This window comes from Protopterus annectens, chromosome 11.part0, assembly GCF_019279795.1.
Source record: "Protopterus annectens isolate FY-2018-M chromosome 11.part0, PAN1.0, whole genome shotgun sequence".
Lineage (NCBI taxonomy): Eukaryota > Metazoa > Chordata > Ceratodontiformes > Protopteridae > Protopterus > Protopterus annectens.
Genome location: NC_056745.1, coordinates 284,058,171 through 284,080,318, shown reverse-complemented (window position 1 = coordinate 284,080,318; position 22,148 = coordinate 284,058,171). Strand labels below are relative to the sequence as shown.

Genomic DNA, 22,148 nt, shown 5'->3' with positions numbered 1-22,148 from the left:
TCAACCAAGTTTAAGAGGCAGGATCTGCCTTTGACAAAGCCAAACTGGGTTGGATCCAAAGTCTGCAAGTTCTCTATGTCTTTATTTATGAGTTCCATTATGATCCTCTCCATGGCTTTGCAGATAAGGCTTGTCAAGCTAATGGGGCGGTAATTTCCAGGGTCTGTGGAGGCACCACCCTTATGAAGTGGGACCACAGTCGCCGTGCGCCACTCCTTGGGTACGTATCCTGAGGTGAGGCTAAGATTAAACAGCTGTCCTAACTGTGGGTTTAATTCCTCGTTGAGTTCATGAAGCACACAGCCGGGGACACCATCCGGTCCCATGGATGCTGTGTTTTTTGCCTTAGTGAGGGCAGTTCTCACCTGGGTGTTGGAGATGTTTGGGGGGCTACAATCCTCTGGAATAGATATATCTCCTTTTGGGGGGGGGGAGAAGTTTGCACTGAACCTGTCAGCCAGTATGTTAGCAATGTGTGTAGGTTCAGTAATTTTCACATCATTTTGAACTAATTCTGAGCATATCTGGGAGTTTCCTCCTAGGTTTCTAACATAGCTAAAGAAGGCCTTATGATTGTCTTTAGAGTCCTTGGCGATTTTTCTCTCAAAATTTGCCTTGGATGATTTTATGAGAGCTCTTAGTTTTTTACTTATAATGATCAAAGGTGTCATACCTTTCAAGGATTTTGCTCTATCTTGTAGTAGCTTCCTCCTTTTGTTGTAGAGCTTGTTTATGGCTGGGGTCCACCAGACTGGACGCTTGCCTTTGGTACAGAGAGTCTTAGTTTTGTTTGGGATTGCCTGATCCATGCAGTCCTGTAGGTGCTGGTAGAAGGCATTTGTAAGTGATTCAGCGGTTTGAGTAATGTTTACCACTGGCTCAGGGGCCTTAAAGGAGACCACACTAGTTTTTAGAAGTGTGAAATCGGCTTTTGAGAAGTTTTTCACTGTGGTCTTTTTTGTTTCAGGTGGGGGTGGGATGAGGACCTCCAGCGAGATTAGTTTATGATCTGATCTCACCAGTGAGGGGTATACTTCCGGTGTTGAACATTTTGATCCCATGTTCGTGATGATGAGATCAAGTATGTTTTCTCCTCTTGTGGGGATGGTGACTAGTTGTTCCATGGCATTTGAGTTTATGAACTCCAGGAATCTTTGGGTTAAAGTGTTCGGGCTTGAGTAGTGTTCCCAGTCTATATTAGGGTAGTTGAAGTCACCTATTATGATGGTGTTTGGAGATGCATTTATCCCCTCCAATGTTTTCAGGAAGGCCATGTGAGGTTCCTGAGTTTGAGAGGGTGGCCTGTAACATGCTACAAATTGCAGAGCAGTCTTGCCTATGGTTAATTGCACCTGGATGGTCTCCGATGCATCGTGCGTTGCCACCAACCTTGAGGTGTGGGTGTCCTTTATGAATATGGACACCCCCCCTTCTTTCTTGGTGTTGTCCGGATTTTGGGGCCGGAACGCATGATATGAGGTGAAACCTGTTAGTGCTGGGGTGCTCTCAGGAGCCTTGAACCAGGTTTCTGTCACAGCACAGACATCGATGTTCTCCATATTGAGAAGGACCTCGAGTGCGTGCATCTTGAGATTGAGACTTCTGGCATTGAGCAGCATTACCCTTAGTTTTTTTCCTTTTTGGTATTCTAGGGTGGTAGGTTTAGAATTTGAGCCTTGCCTAAAAAAGGCACTATGGGGGTGGCAAGAGCCTTTGCCAATATCCGGAAGCCCAGGGGTGACAGGTGCAAGCCGTCCCTTGTGAAGCAGCGTGGCTTGTCCAGCATGTCATCCCAGGCAGACAGACATTGGATCCCCTTTGAATGACACCAGAATTTAAGCCAATTATTAAAGCTGATCATCTTATCACTGTATTGTGGCATCATTCTAGGTGAAGGTGGGATACTGCTCAAGGTCAGGGTCATACCTGCCTGGGCTACATAATCAGAGAGCTCCTTGATGTCCCTTTTCATGTAGTCCAAGGAGGTACGTCTCAGGTCGTTGACACCAGCGTGGACAATGACTGAGTCATACTTGTACCTGCTGTTGAGAGACCTGAGTGCTTGCGTTATGTGGCAGATTCTAGTGCCCGACAGGCAGCTTACTGTGACCTTCTCCTTAGTCTGGTGAGCGGGACGACAGTGTGTCTGACTATGGAATCACCAATGACAAGTGTGTCTGGCATTTTGTTTGGCCTTAAGGGCTGTGACTGTTTGACACTCTGACTGTGTGGTCTATGTGTTGCATGTGTTGGGTCGTGAGGTGGTAGTTGTTTGGGTGTCTGCTTTGGTGGCCTCTGCTGTTTTGGTAAATTTTTGATCAGAGCCTCCGAGTATGTCTTTGTGTGAGTATGTCTTTGTGTGAGTATGTGTATGATTTGAAGTTGTGATGGTACCATGTGTGACTGGGTATGTATTGTGTGTGGTTACCTTCTCCTCCTGTCTGGTCTTGCCAGTCCTATGTTGAGAGAGCTCAGCCTCCAGTTTGGCTGTATAGTTGCATCTCTCGCATGTATTTGTGTTTTGTGGGAGAAGGAGAGGATTGTCTGTGTACATGAGGCAATTGTAACATTGCCTCAATATTCCTAGGTTCACCAGTTGAGCTGGAGAGGACACTAGCAACTGATCCCTCGACATACTAGAAGTAGTAGATAAAGAGACTTTCAAAGGACTCTGGGGGAAGTGGGTTTTAGGCTGGTGTGGGGTACTATCTATAATAAGAGTGCTTTATCAAGGTGCAAGTACTGTAGGAGTAAGTGCTAGGCTTTACAGATAGAGAATAGTCTACTTGGGACTCAAGTAGAGATGAACATTTCAGTTATAGGATATGCTGGTTAGATCAGCAGTACAGCTCGAGGAAGGTAGTTCTAAGGGAAAATTTGAAGAGTGGAATTTAGATGGCCCGAATAGTTTAACCTTGTTTAACCGCCGCTGCTCTTGTGTGCAACAGTGGCAACTCAGCTAACGCGTTTAGCGTGTTTTATAGCAGGGGCTGAAGGGAGCTAGGAATTGGCCCAAAGCGACCAATGGACTACTAGTTTCTGGCTGAAACTTCACCAAATCGGACAAAAGGCAGCTCAGTGCTTCCCACTCCCACTGGTAAGCAAAGAAACTTCCTCCTTCCTAATAAGGCAATGGATCAGTAACAGGAACTAAAAACAAAGCCCAGGGATCAGCAACTCTGAAACTGGACTACTCTAGTTCAGTAAGGCGGAAAACAAGAGATTTTTTGTTTTATTACAGAGATAAGGAAAAAACAGACAGTAAATGCTATAAATGCTGTAAATCGGCTAGCGCACTTTAGTGTGTAGCTTACAGAAACAATTTGCAACAATTAGTAACTTAAAGTGCAATAAACAGTGTAAAATGCAGAAATCACTTAAAGTAGCAGTAAAACAGGCGAAATGCAGTCGCTAGCTTAATAACAGTGGGAAAGCCACAAAAATACTTATATCTGGTAGAAAGTCACTCTTTTAGCTCTCTGCTGCTTGGATCACTGTGCAGGCCACCACGAGGATCTGTGCTGAGTTGGTACAAGCTGGAAAACGTGTGTTTAGCGTGTTTTATAGCAGGGGGCTGAAGGGAGCTAGGAATTGGCCCAAAACGACCAATGGACTACTAGTTTCTGGCTGAAACTTCACCAATTCGGACAAAAAGGCTGCTCAGTGCCTCCCACTCCCACTGGTAAGCAAAGAAACTTCCCTCCTTCCTAATAAGGCAATGGATCAGTAACAGGAACTAAAAACAAAGCCCAGGGATCAGCAACTCTGAAACTGGACTACTCTAGTTCAGTAAGGTGGGAAAACAAGAGATTTTTTTTTTTTTTTTTACAGAGACAAGGAAAAAAACAGACCATAAATGCTTTTAAGCGGCTAGCACACTTGAGTGTGTTAGCCTACAGGTAAAATTAAGCAACAAATAACTTTTTAAGAGTGCAAAACAGTTAATCAACACAAAAACAGTTTAAATAGAATGCAGAGCTGTATAAACAGGCTGAGATGCAGTCGCTAAGCAGTAAATATTCAAAAAGCCATAAAAAAATACTTAAATCAGTTATAGCAAATACAGTTATAACAAATGCTCTGAAATATACTGTATATTTCCAATATGTTTGAGAAGGACAGTCAGAACACAAGAAGGTTCAGGCGAAAAAGAAAAAAAAAGTTTTGTTTTACTTTTTGAAAAGGGAAAAAGGAGGAACAGAAAGAAGGCCTTATCAAATGTTCTCTCTGTATTAAGAAGAATGAGCTAATGACACTAGACTGGGAGGTGTGTCACAGTAGGGGCGGGCAACTGCAAAGCCACCAAGTATAGCCTAAGAAAGCACTACAGAGTCAAATGAAAGTTTTTAAACAGATAAGGATTTGTGAAGATTCTGAATAGACAAAGTGCTTTATATATATTAAATTATAAAAACAGTAATCTGTAAAAATAATCAAAAGATACTTATATTTTGTAGCTCAGTTGCGGTCAAACAACTTCTCCAGCCTGCACTGTGTGCAAAGACAGAGACCCTACCAAAGTTAGGGAAAGACCAGAACAACAACTTTTTTTTTACAAGAACACAAAAGAACCAGCCCCCACTAGCCAAGAGATAATTACACAGAGTAAATGTTTCAGTTTATACAATAGCCTAAGACAGCAAAGCACTACAGAGTCAAATGAAAGTTTTTAAACAGATAAGGATTTGTGAAGATTCTGAATAGACAAAGTGCTTTATATATATTAAATTATAAAAACAGTAATCTGTAAAAATAATCAAAAGATACTTATATTTTGTAGCTCAGTTGCGGTCAAACAACTTCTCCAGCCTGTTATGTTATTTCTCCAACAGCATTTCCTATACACTCTGGTTTGTAGTTTGTCAGTAAACTCTTTGTAAATCTTCACATCTAAAAAAATCTGTTGATTCAGCAGAATAGCTCACAGTAAAACATAAGAAATCTGTTTTGTTTTCCAAGTATCTAACAAACAACAATAATTCTTCAGTTGTGCCACTCCATAAAATAAATACATCATCCACAAACTGATGTTGTGTTTTCAAAGTTGCCTTCCATGAACAAGTACTAGATAGAACATGGGTAGTCTCCCAATGTGCTAACACAAAGTTGTTATAGGTGTTGGTACAGGGTGTAGCCATGGGTACACCATCTCTTTGCCAATAATATTGATCATAAAACATGAATAAATTATTGCCCAAGATCAATTCAGGGAAAGCACGCATCTGTGTAACTTTCTTTTCATCAAATGTTGCAGGAGTTAGAAACAGCTGTGATTCCATAAGAATTCGGAATCACAGTAAATAAATTATTTATATCTAAAGTCATAAATATGTAACTTTCATGACCAGTTCTAGAGTCATAAAAATCACTCAGAGATCGTAAGAAACAGGAAGTGTCATTTATCACTGCTGGTGCATAAGATAACATTTTAAGTTTCTTCTCCACCCATATGGAGAGGAACTCAGTAACCCAGCTTCTGCCAGATACTGTTGGTCTATAGGGGGGTTTGAGGAGACTCTTACGAATCTTAGGTATATCTTTCATTATAGGTATAACAAGTTGTTCAACTAACCTATATATGTCTTCAGTTATAACATTAGATTGCATTAAATTATCTAAAGTATGTTTTACATGTGCAGTAAAATCACTCACTTTGATTGTATGTTATATTCTAATAAGTAACATTTTCTCTAAGCATTTTCAACACGTCTTGTAAGTAATCTCCTGTATCAAGTATTACAATTCCACCCACCTTATCAGGTGGTCTGATAGTGACATCAAAATTGTTCTTCAGATTGTTAAGAGCTTTCAGTTCACAATTATAAAAACCTTTTCTCTTCTTTGTAGCTAACATATCAAAAATTTCCATTGTGTATAAATTCAAGTGCGTGTCTATAACAGGATGTGCAGGTGGTATCAATGTACTTGGTTTCTTCAACGGTATCTCACACAGTACTATCATTGTCCTGTCGGCCAAGCAGTAATTTAAGGAGAACTTTTCTCCCAAGTAAATGTAAGTCGGAAAAAACGTAATGTGTTCTGGCACTTTGTGCTGGTATAAAAAACATACCTCTATTCAACAGGGTAAGCTCAGAGTTTGATAAAACATATTTAGAATGATTGTAAACAATATTTTCATCAGTATGAACTACAGTACCTTTTATCTCATCAGTTTTCTTCTTTTCCTGCCGCTGCTGGGTGATCTTTCTTTCTGCAGTGTGTTTTTCATCCTCATGGGGAGTGGAAGAGTAGGAAAACCCGAACCAATCAAAGGCATCAGTTTCGGTCTGGCTTCCAGTTCTTTATGTGAGCTTTTATCATTGTTTGTGGCTGCATCACATTAGAACTGCAGTATGCAGCCATTCTTACTTAAATTTTCATTTTGCAACTCATTTTCATTCACCACTGTGTTGTTAGAAAATGCTGGTGCTTCTCTGACTGTTGCCGCCAAACCGGAAGTGCTAGGTCCTTTGAGTCCTTCCCTGATTATGAACTTTAGGCGTCATAATCAGGATATGATAAGAATTTTTCCTGTTATTCAGGTGGGCTAATGGAGAGAAATCTTTTCTTAGCATTTTGGGTACTAGAAGAGCTGTCGGACATTTTGCTATGCTGTACCATTCAAACATTTTTTTCCTCCATTACTCAGAGGAGGACAGTCAAACCGTTATTCAAGTAAGCCATGCTATTCTTATCTGATTTCATTAATTTTTTTTACTAGAAAATGGATCTCCCTGACCATAAGCCTGACAAAGATGTGTCGGTCACAGTTGCTTTTTTTTTTTAATCTATTTGTTAAGGGATGTTTGCCTGAGATGATTGTGCTGCAAGCTGTGTGGTCTAAGCTTCATAATTTCACTAAACTTCACATTCTTAGATATTCCATCCAGGTTTAGTATTGACTTGGGTAGTTCTGCATGGCCTGTTGGCTAAGTGCCTATTACCCACTAATATTTTGCTTAACTGCTGTGGAATCATTCCAAAGAATATACCGATTCCATTAGTTGAAGTTGCCTCAAGTGTGAACTGTGTACTACCATAATTCCAGATCTTCAAGAGCATCTCAGCCAGAAGGCCTACCTTCCCCTTCTTCCGTCCTCTAAACAAGGTAAGTTGAGCAACAGTACTTGACCTTTTTGTCATATTCATCACATTTTCTTTTGCTTCTGACTAAAAGAGCTGGGAATAGCTGGTCTAGTTTTTATTTCAAGTGAGTTGCGTTGGTTATGAATTTTGATAAGTTAAACTCCTAGAATTGAGTCAAGAACTGTTTGTTTCCTGCACACTGTGGGTGTAGCAGCAGGTGTATGCGGCATAATGTTTTATCTTACCAAGGTTAAGAAAAGGATATGTTTTGTAGAGAACTAAGATTGTTCACTGTATATTTGGATTACCTGTTTTCCATGCATGCAATCCTAAAGGTTCCTACTATATTTAGTAATATAGTATCTGTCTTTAGTCTGACTCAAGCTACTCAGGTTATGGATTTTTTTGAGCGCTGTCAGGATGCAGAAGTGCTTGTTTATAAAGTTCACATTGGAAAGATCCTCATATTTTTATATGGCTCATAACGTCATTTGGATAGTTCAGACATCTTTTTTTTCCCTCATTTGCCCAAGTTCATATGAGCAAGTCTTTTGGCAGTTTGTTAGTCAACGTCATCTTAGCTTTAGCATGGTTATAGTTTTGATGCATCTTCAGATTTCTTGTAACCTGCTCAGTACGTTAGGTTTCTGCTGCTTATTTTGGAAGAGTATTGCAGAATATTGATACTTCTGTCAGGTTGGTCAAAGTTGCATGCTTCTAACAGTCTGAGTAGCCTTTATGCTTTACTTAAAGGGCTAAATAAGAGTCCACTGAAGATGTCCAGCAAAATCCTTTTCACATAAAGCTTCTTCCTCTGAAGGAAGCTGTGGCTGAGAGTGCGTTCTCCACTCATTTCTGTTGATTATGTATTCAGACACTGCCTGCTGTTTTAATGCCTTAAATAAGAGAGTAAAAAATTAAGTAATGTACCTTCTATAATATTAGATCTTTTAGGACATTCTCACGTTAGTAGTTGTACTTGTCCCCCTGGTTTTGCCTTTTTTTTTTTTCCTCACTTTTCTGGGTGAAATACTCAGCAGATTTGTATGCATCTTCCTGCCCTTTTTATATTTTAAACTTGGGACCTTTCCGGCAAACATTCTTGTCTAGACTTCTCTTTCAACTGGCCGAGTAAAAGGCTGGCCATCTTATCAAAAATGTTTTGATGGGAAAGGGACTATTTCATTGTTACCTGCTGACAGACGTTGTTAATCATGGTATTTCTTTACTTTTTTGTGCACTGTTACCTTGTCCAGAGTTTGTGCATGCAGGCACATTTCCAGATTCATAGACCTGAAGTCGAAGCTTAGGGTTAAGTTCAGTATTCCTTTACAGTTTCAGCAGCTGAAAACTCTTCTGCATATTTTTAGGAACTGCTTGCTTCTCTTTGCTGTTTACTGTAATGCTGATAACAGCAGCAATATTAAGTTCCATCCAGTCACATTAGTTGATGTAAATGGAACGTTAAGTGTTATGGTTACGTTGTGTATCTCTTTTATACCTGCATGAATATTGTATATATACAGGTTGAGCTGTGCCCAGAAAACTTGCAGTATTATCAGATCTTTTATATAGATTAACCTAAGCAGATGAAAGACAAACAAATCAGTGAGCATTTGACTTTTGTTACACCGTCACGTCTTTATTTTATATTGTGTTCTTTCTAGTTATGAATATGAAACTGGAAGGGAATCTGCTCTGGAGATGATGGCCTACATATTTCAGACTTTCCCTCAGGTAATAAAATAAGAACTCGCTGAATGCATTTTGGTAAAGTGTCTGATATGTATTACATCTTATTATGCAGCTGTCATAGTACACGTAAAAAAAAAAAAGGATAAAAAATCTGCACTTCAGGACGATGTTTAGAGAAAGGTGAAACACTGTATTAAAGCATAACAAGGTACCTCAGACTACAATTCCAGCCAAAGAATAGCTGTCTGAGAAGATTTCTGTTGGGCTTCTGTTCAGGGACACTAGCAAATATATTTTAAAGTGGTGATAGGCAAAATTATTGCCACCACTGGTAGAGGTGTAGCTAGTTGTTCTTATACCCAGTGCCATCTCCCAGTCTGGTGCCACCCTCAATTTCTCAACTGTAAGTTGAAGTGGAAAAAAAAAAAAAACTCACTCACTTATAAACTGTAACTAACTGTTATATTTGTAGCAAGTAGCTACTACCGTTTATAGCGCGCGCACACACACACACACACACACACACACACACACTGCTAAAGTACTTTTGTCCTAACCACAAATTCAATACCAGGATTTATTTCTGCATTCATATAATGCAATGAAACATGGAGCGCTACAACAATTTAGTTCGGACAGCAAATGTATTACAACCAGTCGGATCTGCTGTTTGCACACCCTAACACTTTGCCCCAAGGGTGGCTGCCTCCTTTGCCCCACACTAACTATGTCTTCGCCCACTAGAAGAACAGAAAGGAGGTAGAAACTAAAGTCAAACATTTAGACAACAAAATGAACGTGAGATGGACTCGGTGACTTGACAGTATCTGTTGTAGAATGCTGCTTGATTATTTTTGAAGTCAAAATAAGAAGTATAATGTTAAGTTGTCTATCTCGCCTTCATTCTTGCTGGATGGGTTCGGAGCCGACCTTGGCTCCGACTCGGCCACTCTAAAAGCTCGAGAGTTGGTTCCACCGGCTCGAGGCTCCCCTTATATCCCACAATGCTAGGCAAGAGTTACCTCAGATCTGGTTTGCCGCTACAGCTTCGAGGTTGGTTGCTTCTACCGGTTCCTGGTGAGTGTTAGCTTTTTATACAAAAAGTTACTCTTTTTACCCCTTTTTAAGTTAAATTCTTCTTAGATTAGTGTAGTTCATAGAACTTTTTCCCCGACCCTAATTTTCCCGTTTCTTGTCTAAAAGAACCTTTGGTTCTTCCCTTGGGCCTTAGGCCTTCTCTTCCCTAAGGGAGTGTTTGTGTAGTTTTTCTATAATTTACTACTTTTTATTGTACTTATTACTAGTATCTTTACTAAAATTGTTATATTTTCTGACAGGGTATAACTGGTGTGTTTGAGTGTGTGTTTGTGTACACCTGTCAGTTAGGCAATGTCTAAAGAAGCAAAGGTCTCCGGATTCAAGAAGTGTGGTGCGTGCTGTCAGAAAATGTCTCTGACAGACGCTCACACTTCTTGTGTCTATTGTCTGGGGCCTTTGCACCTGCAGGACTCCTGTGCTGTTTGCCATGGCTTCAGCCCCAGGGTCCTGCAGGAAAGAAAAAACAAGCTAATTTTGAGAGGCTTGTTGAAGCCTGAGGATTCCCTGTCTGTCTCAACAGGGAAGCCCTCTAAGGCATCGAGGTCTTCGGCTCCGGCTTCTGAGCCGAGACCTCAGGTTGTTCAACCTTTGCCTTTATCGGCTCCGGCTGGAGCCGATAAGACTCAGTCCACAGTTTCTGTGGCTTCCTCGCTCGGCGGAGCCGAGGTTATCGAGGTACCCGTGTCGGCTCCGACAAGATCTTCGGAGCCGACAACCAAAAAGAGGTCTAGGTCACCTTCTCTTGGCTCCGTTCATTCGGCTCCAGGATCTCCCCTGCTGTCTGAACGGAGCCAAAGGTCTCATTCCTCTAGGTCATCGAGGCTTTCCGATCATGACCTTCAGAGGGTGGTGAGTCGACTACTTAAGTCCGAGGCACTAGCCCAGATGCTTCAGAGCCCGACTCATCAGTCGGTGCCTGCCCCAGTCCATCTACTTTTTCCTCCTTCGACTCTTTTGAGTTCGGAGCCGGGTCGTGTCGGAACCGAGACTGTGGTCACTTCGGAGCCGAGACAATTGTCTTCGGCTCCGTCGTCGGCTCCGTTTTCTTCCATGGAGGAATCTCGGCGCCGGACTTCCCTCGTCGGCTCGAGGGTGAGTGGCATCGGACCCTTGTCCGACCCCCTCTCCCTCTCGGTGCTTGGCGCTGGTGAGTTCGGCTCGACATCGCCTCGGAGCCATCACTGTCGGTGCCGAGGGGGGTCCTTAGCTCCTCGGAGCGGGGACCTCTGGCTCTGCCTGACAGGGGTGCTTTCGAGGTCATGCGGAGTGTGTTAGAGCCTGGCTCTACTCCACAGTCGGCTCCGTCCGCCCCTCCCTCTATGCTGCCTCAGGGTAAGTCGACTCACTCCCTCATCCCGGACCGCAGAGAGCCAGCTCCTCAGGAGCCCCCTTTGGGGATTTCATCCTCTTCCGAGGCCTCTCCTGAGTTGGCAGAAGAGCCCCCGCGGAAGAGGAAGTGCAAGAGGAAACACATTGACTCACCTGAGTCTATCACATCAGACACAGATCTGGATGATTCTGAGGGTTGCCCCCGTTCCCCTTCTGAAGATGTCTCTTTTGCAGACATTCTGGAGATCCTTAAACAGAGGGGAAATTGGCCAGCCCTCAACCCTTCGGAGGAGAATCTGTGTATCTTGAGGCGTTTGGCTCTCGTCCTTCCACCTCCTGGGTGTCCCCCCCTTCGACCCCCTCATGCAGGTGGTAGCTAAGAAGGCATGGACGGCTCCTGATTCAGTGGACCCCACTCCCAGGAGACCCTCCAAATTCATCACAGCTCCATCAGACAAGCAATTTTTATCGAAAGGAGTTTCTGTGGATGCTATGGTGGTAGCTGCCGCCACAAAGAAGGAACTGGCTGATCCTTCAGTGCCTGTCCATCCACCTAACAAGGAATCTAGGTCCATGGACAGGTACGGGAAGCGGATGTTCTCCTCAGCGACATTTACCATGCGTTCGCTGAATTACCTGTGCCATTTCACTCGCCTTCAAAGGGACTTGGTCAAGGAAGCGAGTGAAATGTTGAAGGACCCTACTGCTGCGGGTTTCAAGAGAAAATGAACACGCAGCTGGCTATCCTAATTCCATTTCCAACTCCTCCATCGCCTCCTCTCTTATGCGGCCGATGGAGCGAGCAGAGCCGCAGGGACAGGGGTAGCCTTGCGTAGGCACGCCTGGATGCGGCTATGCAACTTCGGAACCTTTCAAGGCGTCTTTCACGAACTCCCCTTTTGATGGATCATCTCTTTTGGTCCTCAAGTGAAAGAAACCCTGACTAGGTGCGAGACTGATGGCAAGACCCTTTCTGCCGTCGGAGTCCGTTTTTCTACTCCTTCTAGGCCTTACCCCAAAGGCCAGAAAGGTGGAAAGATGTGGTTCCGTAAACAATCTCAAGGGACTTCGCCTGACGACAGAGTCGTTTCCCGCCAGAGGCAGAGGCGGAATAACAATGGTAGACGTCGCCCTAGAGGCAGGGGGTCCAAGAGAACCAGGGCAATCGGGAAGCCTTCCTGACAAGCCCTTTCAGCATCCCTGAGGTTTGCCCGACTGCCCATCTTCGGAGGCAGTCGGGGAAGATTGTCACTGTACCCAGAAGCCTGGCTATCCCTGACTCAAGACAAATGGGTACAGTCCATCATTTCGAAGGCTATTCTATCCCCTTTCTCCGTTTTCCAAATCAGTCAAAAATCCCTTCCAGATGTTCCACCGCTCAAAGGGATATAGCAGCTTTGGAAATTTCAAAACTGCTTGCAAAAAGAGCAATTCAGTTAGTGCCAGCAGACCAACAAGGATCCGGAATCTACTCAAGGTTCTTTTAGTTCCAAAGAAAACAGGGACTGGAGACCGATTTTGGATCTCAGTGTCTTGAACAAATCAGTCAAGAAAACAAGATTTCGGATGGTCACGCTGCAATCCATTCTTCCCCTTTTGGGCAAAGGAAACTGGATGTGCTCTATAGACCTTCGGATGCGTACTATCACATAAAATGAACAGACGCTCCAGAAGATTCCTCCGCTTCAGGCTGGGAACCAGTCATTTTCAGTTCAGGGCCCTGCCCTTTGGTCTCACCACTGCCCCGGGTGTTTACCAAATGCATGGCAGTGGTAGCTTCTCACCTGAGGCGACAAGGATTCCAGGTGTTTCCATATTTGGACGACTGGCTCCTCACAGCTCCCACCAAGCATCTCCTTTTGATGGCCAGAGATTATACTTTTCGCGTTTGTCAAAAACTGGGAATTTCAATAAATTGCGAAAAGTCTGTTTTGTCGCCTTGTCGTACTATTACCTACATAGGCAAATTTAGATACTATAAACATGTCTGCAACGCTAACGAACCAAAGGATATCAGACATTCACAAATTGGTGTCACTTCTTCTCAACAACAACAGAGCCAAAGCCAGGTTAGTTCTAAAGGTGTTGGGAATCATGGCAGCGCCATACCTCTCCTCCCATTGGCCAGATACCACATGCGGATCCTTCAGTGGATGCTTTTTCTCAATGGTCATACCAGGAACTTCCAATGTCTCACACCATTATGATCACGCAAGCGTGCAAAAGCATCTCATGTGGTGGATGTCTTCCCCAGCTCCTGTCCGGAAGACCATTTGTTCCACCTCCTCCGGTTGCTACTCTGACAACGGATGCCTCCATGATCGGGTGGGGGGGGCATTATCAGGGCAGGACAGTCCAGGGCACATGGCAACCAAACGAATGCCACTTGCACATAAATGTTCTGGAGATGAGAGCAGTGCTTTTAGCGTTGCAAGCCCTTCAAGACTCTCTTCCCTTAGGAACGATTGCAATCCAGACAGACAACATGTCTGTAGTGTGGTACATCAACAAACAAGGCGGAACCAGATCATACCCCTGTGTCGAGAAGCACTCAGACTGTGGCAATGGGCGATTTCTTCTCAGCGTTTTCTGATAGCAACGCACATCCCCGGGAAGTCCAATCACATTGCGGACAAGTTGAGCAGAGCTGTACTCATGCCTCACGAGTGGTCTCTGAAAGACTCTGTAGTGAGAGAGATATTTCTCAAGTGGGGTCAGCCTTGCTGCGATCTTTTTGCTACTCCCCAAAACAGCAAGTGCAGAGAATACTTCACTCTATTCCCTTTACCAGGCCAACCCAGCAGGGACGCTCTAGTCCAAGTTTGGCCCGGGACTTCTGTATGCATTTCCTCCTTTCCCTCTGATCTCTCAAGTAATACAGAAAGCTATCGCTCAGAAGGCCTCATTGATCCTCATTGCTCCTTACTGGCCTCGACAAGTGTGGTTCCCCTTTCTACATCGTTATCTCTTGAGCGACCGTGGAGTCTGGACCTAGTTCCAGATCTTTTGATCCACCAATCGGGTCAGTTTCACCGCTCCCTCCACTCTCTGAACCTCACTGCTTGGTTCCTCCAGTGCCAACCGTAGCCAGGCTTCCTCATTTATCTCACTCGGTTAGAGATATATTGATAGCTTCCCATAAATCTTCCACTCGAAAGATTTATTTGAGTAAGTGGAAACGCTTCTCATATTGGGCACAAAGAAAGGACATAGATCCTTTTACCGCTTCCATCCAACTAGTCCTTGATTTTCTTGCTGAACTCTTCCATGCAGGTTCATCTCCATCTACTCTTAAGGTTCAGTTGGCAGCTATTTCTAATTTTCATGTGGGCATTTCTGAATCTGCCCTAATGTCCCACAAACTTTGCAAAGCCTTTTTGAAAGGAGTTTTTCTTCTCAGACCTCCTATAAGAAATCCTCCTTCTCCTTGGGACCTAAATTTAGTTCTTGCTTCATTGATTCTTTCCCCTTTCGAACCTGCAGCTTCATGTTCCTTGAAATTATTATCATGGAAAACTCTCTTTCTGGTGGCTATCACATCAGCCAGAAGAATTTCAGAACTTCAAGCACTCAGTTGTCGTTCTCCTTATCTTTTGTTCCATAAGGACAGAGTTTCCTACGAACTAACCCGTCCTTTTTACCTAAGGTGGTTTCAACATCAAATCTAAACCAAAGCATTGACCTCCCTGTCTTTTTCCCAGAGTATTCAAATAGGTCTGAACAAAAATTACACTGCCTGGATGTTCATCGTCAATTAAGGTACTACTTGGACAGGACGAAACAATTCAGAAAATCTGATCAGCTGTTTGTCTCCTATGCGGAAAGCAGAAAGGGACTTCCAGTTTCAAAGGTATCTTTATCCAGATGGCTAACATCTCTGATTACCCTTGTTTATGAGATTAGACACCAAAAACTGCCTAATAAACCTAAAGCCCATTCCACCAGAGCTTTGGCTACTTCTCTAGCCTTCCAAGACAGACTGCCTATTGACACCATTTGTGCAGCGGCTACTTGGGCTACTCCTCACACTTTTATTTCCCATTATAAGTTGGATTTAGCTTCTAGGCATAGAGCTAATTTTGGTTCCACTGTTCTCAGGAGTCTGTTCCGTTAGGCCACCGGGACAAGGTGCTAGGGCGGTCCCATCCAGCAAGAATAAAGGCGAGATAGACAACTTAACATATAGAAGTTATGTTCTTACCATAACGTTCCATGTTAGTTGTCTTCTTCTCCTTCTTCTTCGTCCACCCTCCTTCCCCTGGCCTGGACAGACCTAGAGGAGTTGTGATCGTGACCTCTCTTTCTACCACCTCTTTCTTAGTCATATGCTATTATGCATATTTCTTGTTTCAGGATATAGGTCACCCTGTTTCTTCCTGCTGTTAGAGGTGGATTCTGTTTTACAGTTATACTGTTATTGACATAAGCTGGGTTAGCTTACAAACGAGATCTGAGGTAACTCTTGCCTAGCATTGTGGGATATAAGGGGAGCCTCGAGCCGGTGGAACCAACTCTCGAGCTTTTAGAGTGGCCGAGTCGGAGCCGAGGTCGGCTCCGAACCCATCCAGCAAGAAGAAGGCGAGAAGAAGACAACTAACATGGAACGTTATGGTAAGAACATAACTTCTATATTTGTTTCATTGAATTTCAGAGATTCTTAAGTATATTCTAAATGGCTTGCCAGACGTTTAGATAACATAGTTGTTTTATTGTGCTTTTATGTCATAACATTTAAACTTTAAAGGCTTGCTAAATTACTGGATATTAGATATAAAATATATATTTCTAAGTTAATATTTAGAGATTGTTTAGCAGGAATAGATTTAGAAATAACACTACTACACATTTATCCAATCACTTGAGTGACCATCATTCTGCTTTTATACTGTTTATAGGACTTGCTTCATCAGCACTGTGGCCTTTTCTTTGTTCCTCTTTCACTAAGGATGGTTAATGATGATTCACCAAAATGCAAGAAAATGGCAGCCATTGCAGTCAAGTCATTGCTGAGTAAAATCAACACTGAAAATAAAGATATACTGTTTTCCTTAGTTACTACATGGTTTAAAAGTGAAAAGGTAATTTTTTTAACTTGAATATTCATTCTTTTGTAACAACATAGTTGTATAAACGTCATGGAATCAATTTTCTACATTACAGCTTTTACCAAAAATCTGTTGTTCACGTGAGTGACTGACAGAGTGGTAGGGAAGGATGGATGTACCTGTGTTAGGGGGGTTACTTATCTCAGCCCTCCCTGAGGGGAGATATGGTCCATTAGAAGAAGAAGAATGGCCTTCAGATGGTTTCCGAAATTGAGCACAGGGGGAAGGTAGAGACAAAATGATAGGTCATAATGCAAAATCTGCAGAAGCAGTTGAAAACAAGACCCCCCCCCAGAGCACCCTTAGGTTCTACACCTTTGCCAGCTCGGATTCAGTATTAGTCTGTGGGTGAAAAAAAGTAGATGCTGTTAGATCTGTCGATGGACAGGGGCACTGGGATATGAGACCAAAACGCTTAAAGCAAGGGGGAGAAGAAACAAACAAAAAAAAAAATCTGTTGAAAGAATATGCTTGCATTTGTATACCTTCTATGTGATGATATGCCATCTGGTAACTGTTAAAGGCTGGCATGTCCCTCACTGACATTTCTTCATATGTTCTTCATGTTTCACTGTTGCAGTCGTCACATTTGGGTTATCTGTTTGCAGTAGCCCTCAGTCGGCCTGATTATTAAAGTCTTAGGTCCTGCGTCAGTTGCTGTCTCATCTTCCATGACGGCAGGTAGTCAGGGGTATAAAGTATTCAGCCGATGCCATTACATCAGTCTTTCTTGCTGCGCGGTGCTCGAAGCAGAAGGAGTTCACAAGTGCCGGTCGGCCGACTCCTGAAATTTTCGTTTTCAAGTTTCAGATCCGAAATCTTCACCTAAGCTAAGTACCCCATTGGGGCTCCTTTTTCTTGCTCTAAACTGATGTCAGGAAAAGTTAACAATTGTATTTCTTGTGGAAAACAAATACCTCATAAAGATTTTAATTCGTACTGCATTCCTTGCTTATGCCCAGACCACAACGTACCTCACTGTCGGTTTTGTGCCTTATTCAAACCTCGTACTATTCGTCATTGGTTCATTTATGCATCTAAATATTTTGGTACTTGGTTCACTTATCCAGAAATAGCTTCGGTAAGCCACCCGACTACCGGCATTCCGAAAAAATGCAAAGATAAAGACAGACAGACCACTTAGGTCCAAAGTTGCCGGCAACGCTTCTCCCTCCTAAGCTAGTGACCAGTTCATCGGTACTCAGTGAGGTGCTTTTGCAGTTCCTGATACCCGCTACTTCAGATTCGCAGGCCTCTACAAAGACCCGTTCGGAGTCCGGTATGCTGCAGGATGCTTCTTTGACTGTGGAACCTGCGGATATCTGTACCTTGGATGGGTCCGGAGCCACTGTGCAGGCACCGGCTTCTGAGGGTGTATTCAGGCCTACTGACTTGCATATTAAACCAAGACCATCTTCTTCTTCAAGGCATAAAACTCGATCCATGCCGAAAAAAACGATGCCCAGACCGCATGGTCAGGCCCCTATGCCTAAAAAACAAATGATAAGAATGGCTGAAGACCTTACTACTCTAATCAGGGGAAGCCATCCTTCCCCCTCTAAGAGACCTAGGACTGATTTTCCTTCTGATTCTTCTGATCAAGATTCTGAAATTTCTGTTTTCTCTGATGACCAGGACTTGCCCTTATCTACCTATGAGGATTCTGATGCAGAGGACTCCATTCCCTCTGCTTCCCCTCCAGAGGATTTCTCTTTTGGTGAAACCTTGCATACTCTTAGGGACCATTTTCGCTGGGAAAGCCAGCATTACTCTGACTCCAAAAAGAGGCTTAGGGAATTCTTACTCCTGCATCAACACAGGCCTTTAGCTATCCTGCCTGTACTGGAAATTGTAGATGATGCCTTCTCGGAATATAGCCTGGCCCCTGACTCTTTACCTCCTGCTCCCAGAAAACCCGATGGGTATTACAGGGTACCTGACTCTCACAAGTTCCTCTTTAAAAATCCTACTGCGGATCCTGAGACCATTTCACAGGGACCCAAGGGCATTAAGGCTACTACTGCCAAAAATCCTACCCCCTCTGATAGAGATTCCAGGGCGCTGGATAGATGGGGTAAGAAGGTATACACTTCTACAACCTTGGCCATTAGGGTCTTAAACTGTCAGTTTCATATGTTAAAGTGTCAGCAGCATATTATTGGATTGCTTAAACAGAAAATGATGTTGATTCCTGACTGTGCTGAAAATAAAGATTTACAGGATTTAATGCATTCTGCTGAACAAGTTGGAAAACATACTTTGCAATTTTGATTCATTAGAGGCATCTTGCAGGGCTGCTGTCACTGGGTCTGTACTTAAAAGGCACGCTTGGCTTAAGGAGCAATCTTTGCCAGATCATATTAAAGCTAAATTACTGGATGCTCCCTTAAACCAACACCGCCTGTTTGGCAGCAAAGCAGAAGTAGTACTTAAAAAGATGGAGGAAAAAGCTAAATCTATGCAAACTGTTAAAGATTTCCTGCAGGTACAGCCTCCCAGATTTAGTAGGCATTGGCCCTCTAAGAATTGGTCCTTTTCTGCCTCTTCCAGGCCTTCTCAGTCCAAACCCAGAACCAGCAGAGCACCCAGGCTTCAGTAAACTGTCTCAATGACTTAACTTTAAACCTTCCAAGCCCTGCTCAACTGACTGTTCCTTTAGGGGGAAAGATTGCCCTGCATGCAAAAAATTGGGAACTCTTTACCCAGGATAAATGGGTTTTAAATATAGTTTCCCAATGATACAGATTCCACTTCCACTCCTTACCAACCCCAAACGGTTGGCCTGACCTACCCCCAAATCAGTGGGGAGAGGCTCAAAAGCAAGTTCTCTCTCTTTTAAGCATCAAGGCTATTCAACCTGTCCCAGAAGAAGAATGGCAGCAAGGTTTCTACTCAAGACTTTTCCTGGTACCCAGAAAAGACAATTCCTGACATCATATCCAGGACCTGTCTATCCTAAATATATTTTTGGTAATCCCAAAATTCAAGATGCTAACTCTTCATCAGCTGCTTCCCATGCTAGGCAGAGATGCCTGGTTGGCAACACTGGATTTAAAGGAAGCCTATCTGCCAATAAGGGAAGCTTGCAGAAAGATACCTACGCTTCAGAGCAGGCTACAATGCACTGTCAGTTCTCTGCACTGCCCTTTGGCTTATCTACTGCGCCTAGGGTATTCACAAAGTGCCTAGCTCCAGTCATTGCATTTTGTAGGCAAAGAAATATTTGAATATACCCATACCTGGACAATTGTCTAATTCAGGCAGAAAGCCAGAACGTACTATTAAATCATCTGGCATTTGTAAAGAAAATTGCTAACGTCTCTGGGGTACACAATAAACGAAAATAAATCACATCTTGTACCCTGCCAACAAATTGTATTCCTGGGAGCAAGCTCGAATACAACTTCCCAGATGGCCTACCTCATGCCAGAGAAACAAGTTCATTTGAACAGTCTACTTCAAACTACTGGCCACAAAGAGCCAGCTATCTGCAAGGAAACTACTGCAAGCCCAGGGGTTCATGGCCCCTTGCATTTTACTAATTCATATGCAAGACTGTATATGAGGAAACTACAATGGTATATAAAAAGCCCATGGTGTCAAAATTCTCAGAATCTAAAATCAATGATTCCTATCATACCTTGTCTACAGATAGAGTTCTTTTGGTGGGCAGAGGCCTGCCACCAAAAGAAGGGACTGTCATTCTTTCTACCCCCTGCCACCCAAACCCTAACAACAGATGCATCAGACTATGCATTGGGGGCTCACTTGACAGGGCAATGCATTCAGGGCAAATGGAACCCAAATCAAATGCACCTGCATATCAATCAAAAAGAAATATTAGCTGTACAGAATGCTCTGACAACCTTCAAGGACCACATTCTTCCAGGACAATTATTGGTAAAGGCAGGCAACACCACTGTTATGTGGTACATAAGCAGGGGGGAACCCACTCATACCCTACTTGCAGACTAGCCATGGCTCTGTGGAACACAGCCTTGAGCTGCCAAGTGCACCTACAGGCTCAATTCCTGCCAGGAAAGCTAAATACACTGACAAACGACCTAAGCAGAAATCTCATGAACCCACATGAGTGGAAACTGGAACCAAAGATATTCAACATGTTAAGAAACAAATGGGGGTGCCCAGAGATAGACCTGTTTGCCCCCCCCCCCAAAAAACTACCAATTGGGCAAATTCTGCACAAGGACTCACCACAAACAAGCTTGGAAAGTGGATGTCCTGTCCTTCGCCTGGAAAAAACGATCAGTTTATGCCTTCCCCCTCTGCCTCTCCTCTCCAAGGTACTGCTAAAGATCAAACGGGACAAACCAAGGATGATACTGATTACACCAGACTGGCCACGCCAACACTGGTACCCCCTCTTGCGCAGTGTGTCACTGCTGGCACCATGGCACCTGCCTCAGACCCCTGCCCTGCTGTCCCAGCAGTGGGGCCAGATTCTGCACCCACAGCTTCAAACCCTGAACCTGGCAGCCTGGCTAATTACCTGATCTCTCCATTACCATCCCTCAATAAGCAAGTGATGGATGTCATTCTGGAGGCAAGGACGCCTAGTATAGAAAATCCTATGCTGAACAATAGAAAAGCTTCTGTTCCTGGAGCCAAACTCGGGCTGGGCACAACTGCGCCTAATTTACCCCAAATTCTTCAATACTTAACTTTCTTTTTCCTCCATCAAAATTCATGCCTCAGCCATTTCAGCTCATTAAAATACAGAACCACCCCTCTTCTCTCATCCACTGCTGAAGCAATTCCTCAGAGGGGCCAAAACCTTAGGACCACCCAGGAGAGCCCCTACTCCAGCCTGGGACCTTAACTTTGTATTGGAAAAGCTCACTCTACAACCCTTTGAGCCAGCAGCAACTGCAGAGTTGAAATTCCTTCCTTGGAAAACAGCCTTCCTTCTAGCCATCACTTCAGCAGGAAGAGTGTCTGAATTACAGGCCCTCATGGCAGTGGAGCCTTTCATCACCTTTCATGCTGACAGGGTATCCCTCAGGACCAATCCCTTCTTCATGCCCAAGGTGGTATCCAGTGTGGCCGTTAATCAGTCCATTCATTTGCCAACCTTCTTTTCTAATCCACAGAACAAAGGGGAATGAATACTGCACTCCTTGGACGTGCACAGATAACTTAGATTTTACTTGGACAGTACTAAGACTCTCAGGAAAGCTGAACAGCTGCTGGTTGCATTTGCTGCAGGGGCAGAGGGGAAAACCATTTCAAAGCAAACCATTTCTAAGTGGATAGGCCATTGCATTCATTTATGCTATAAGCACCATGGAAAACCTACCCCACAGGGGATAAGATCACATTTAACCAGCGCTGCATCTACCTCTATAGCCTTTCTCAGAGGTGTCCCTACCAGGGTCATTTTAGAAGCTGCGACCTGGAGTTCTGTACATACCTTCACCAAGCATTACCACTTGCCAATTTTTTCTAAATCCAGAGCTGGCTTTGCCACTGCAATCTTGCAGGGCCTTATAGCTGATCCTAATGCTATCTAATTACCTCCTCCCATCCTTAGCTTTGGGCATCTACCGAAGTGTGATGACTGCAACAGTGAAACATGAAGAACATAGTACAGTTGTGCACACTTACCATAAATGTAGATGTTCGAGTGTATTCACTGTTGCACTGTTGCAGTCCTGGTTACCCTCCCTCCATCCCCCTGACTTCTGTTGACTACCCCTCTATTCTTGTTTACTATGCTTAAAGCTTTTTGGTGTATTTGCTTTTTTGTTGGAGGTGTAACCTTGTATATAATTGCTTCCCATTATGGGGGCACCTGACATCTGGGGCAAGAAAAAG

At 43.6% G+C, this 22,148-nt stretch overlaps 1 protein-coding gene across 1 annotated transcript in view; it reads left to right on the top strand.

The window, feature by feature from the left end:
* Positions 1-22,148, top strand: part of UTP20 (UTP20 small subunit processome component) — a gene marked incomplete in the record, with an annotated part of 2,478,305 nt that overhangs the window by 2,232,820 nt on the left and 223,337 nt on the right. The window contains 2 exon segments of the mRNA XM_044087776.1: positions 8,754-8,823; positions 16,104-16,286. Coding sequence (XP_043943711.1) covers positions 8,754-8,823; positions 16,104-16,286 — 253 coding nt within the window.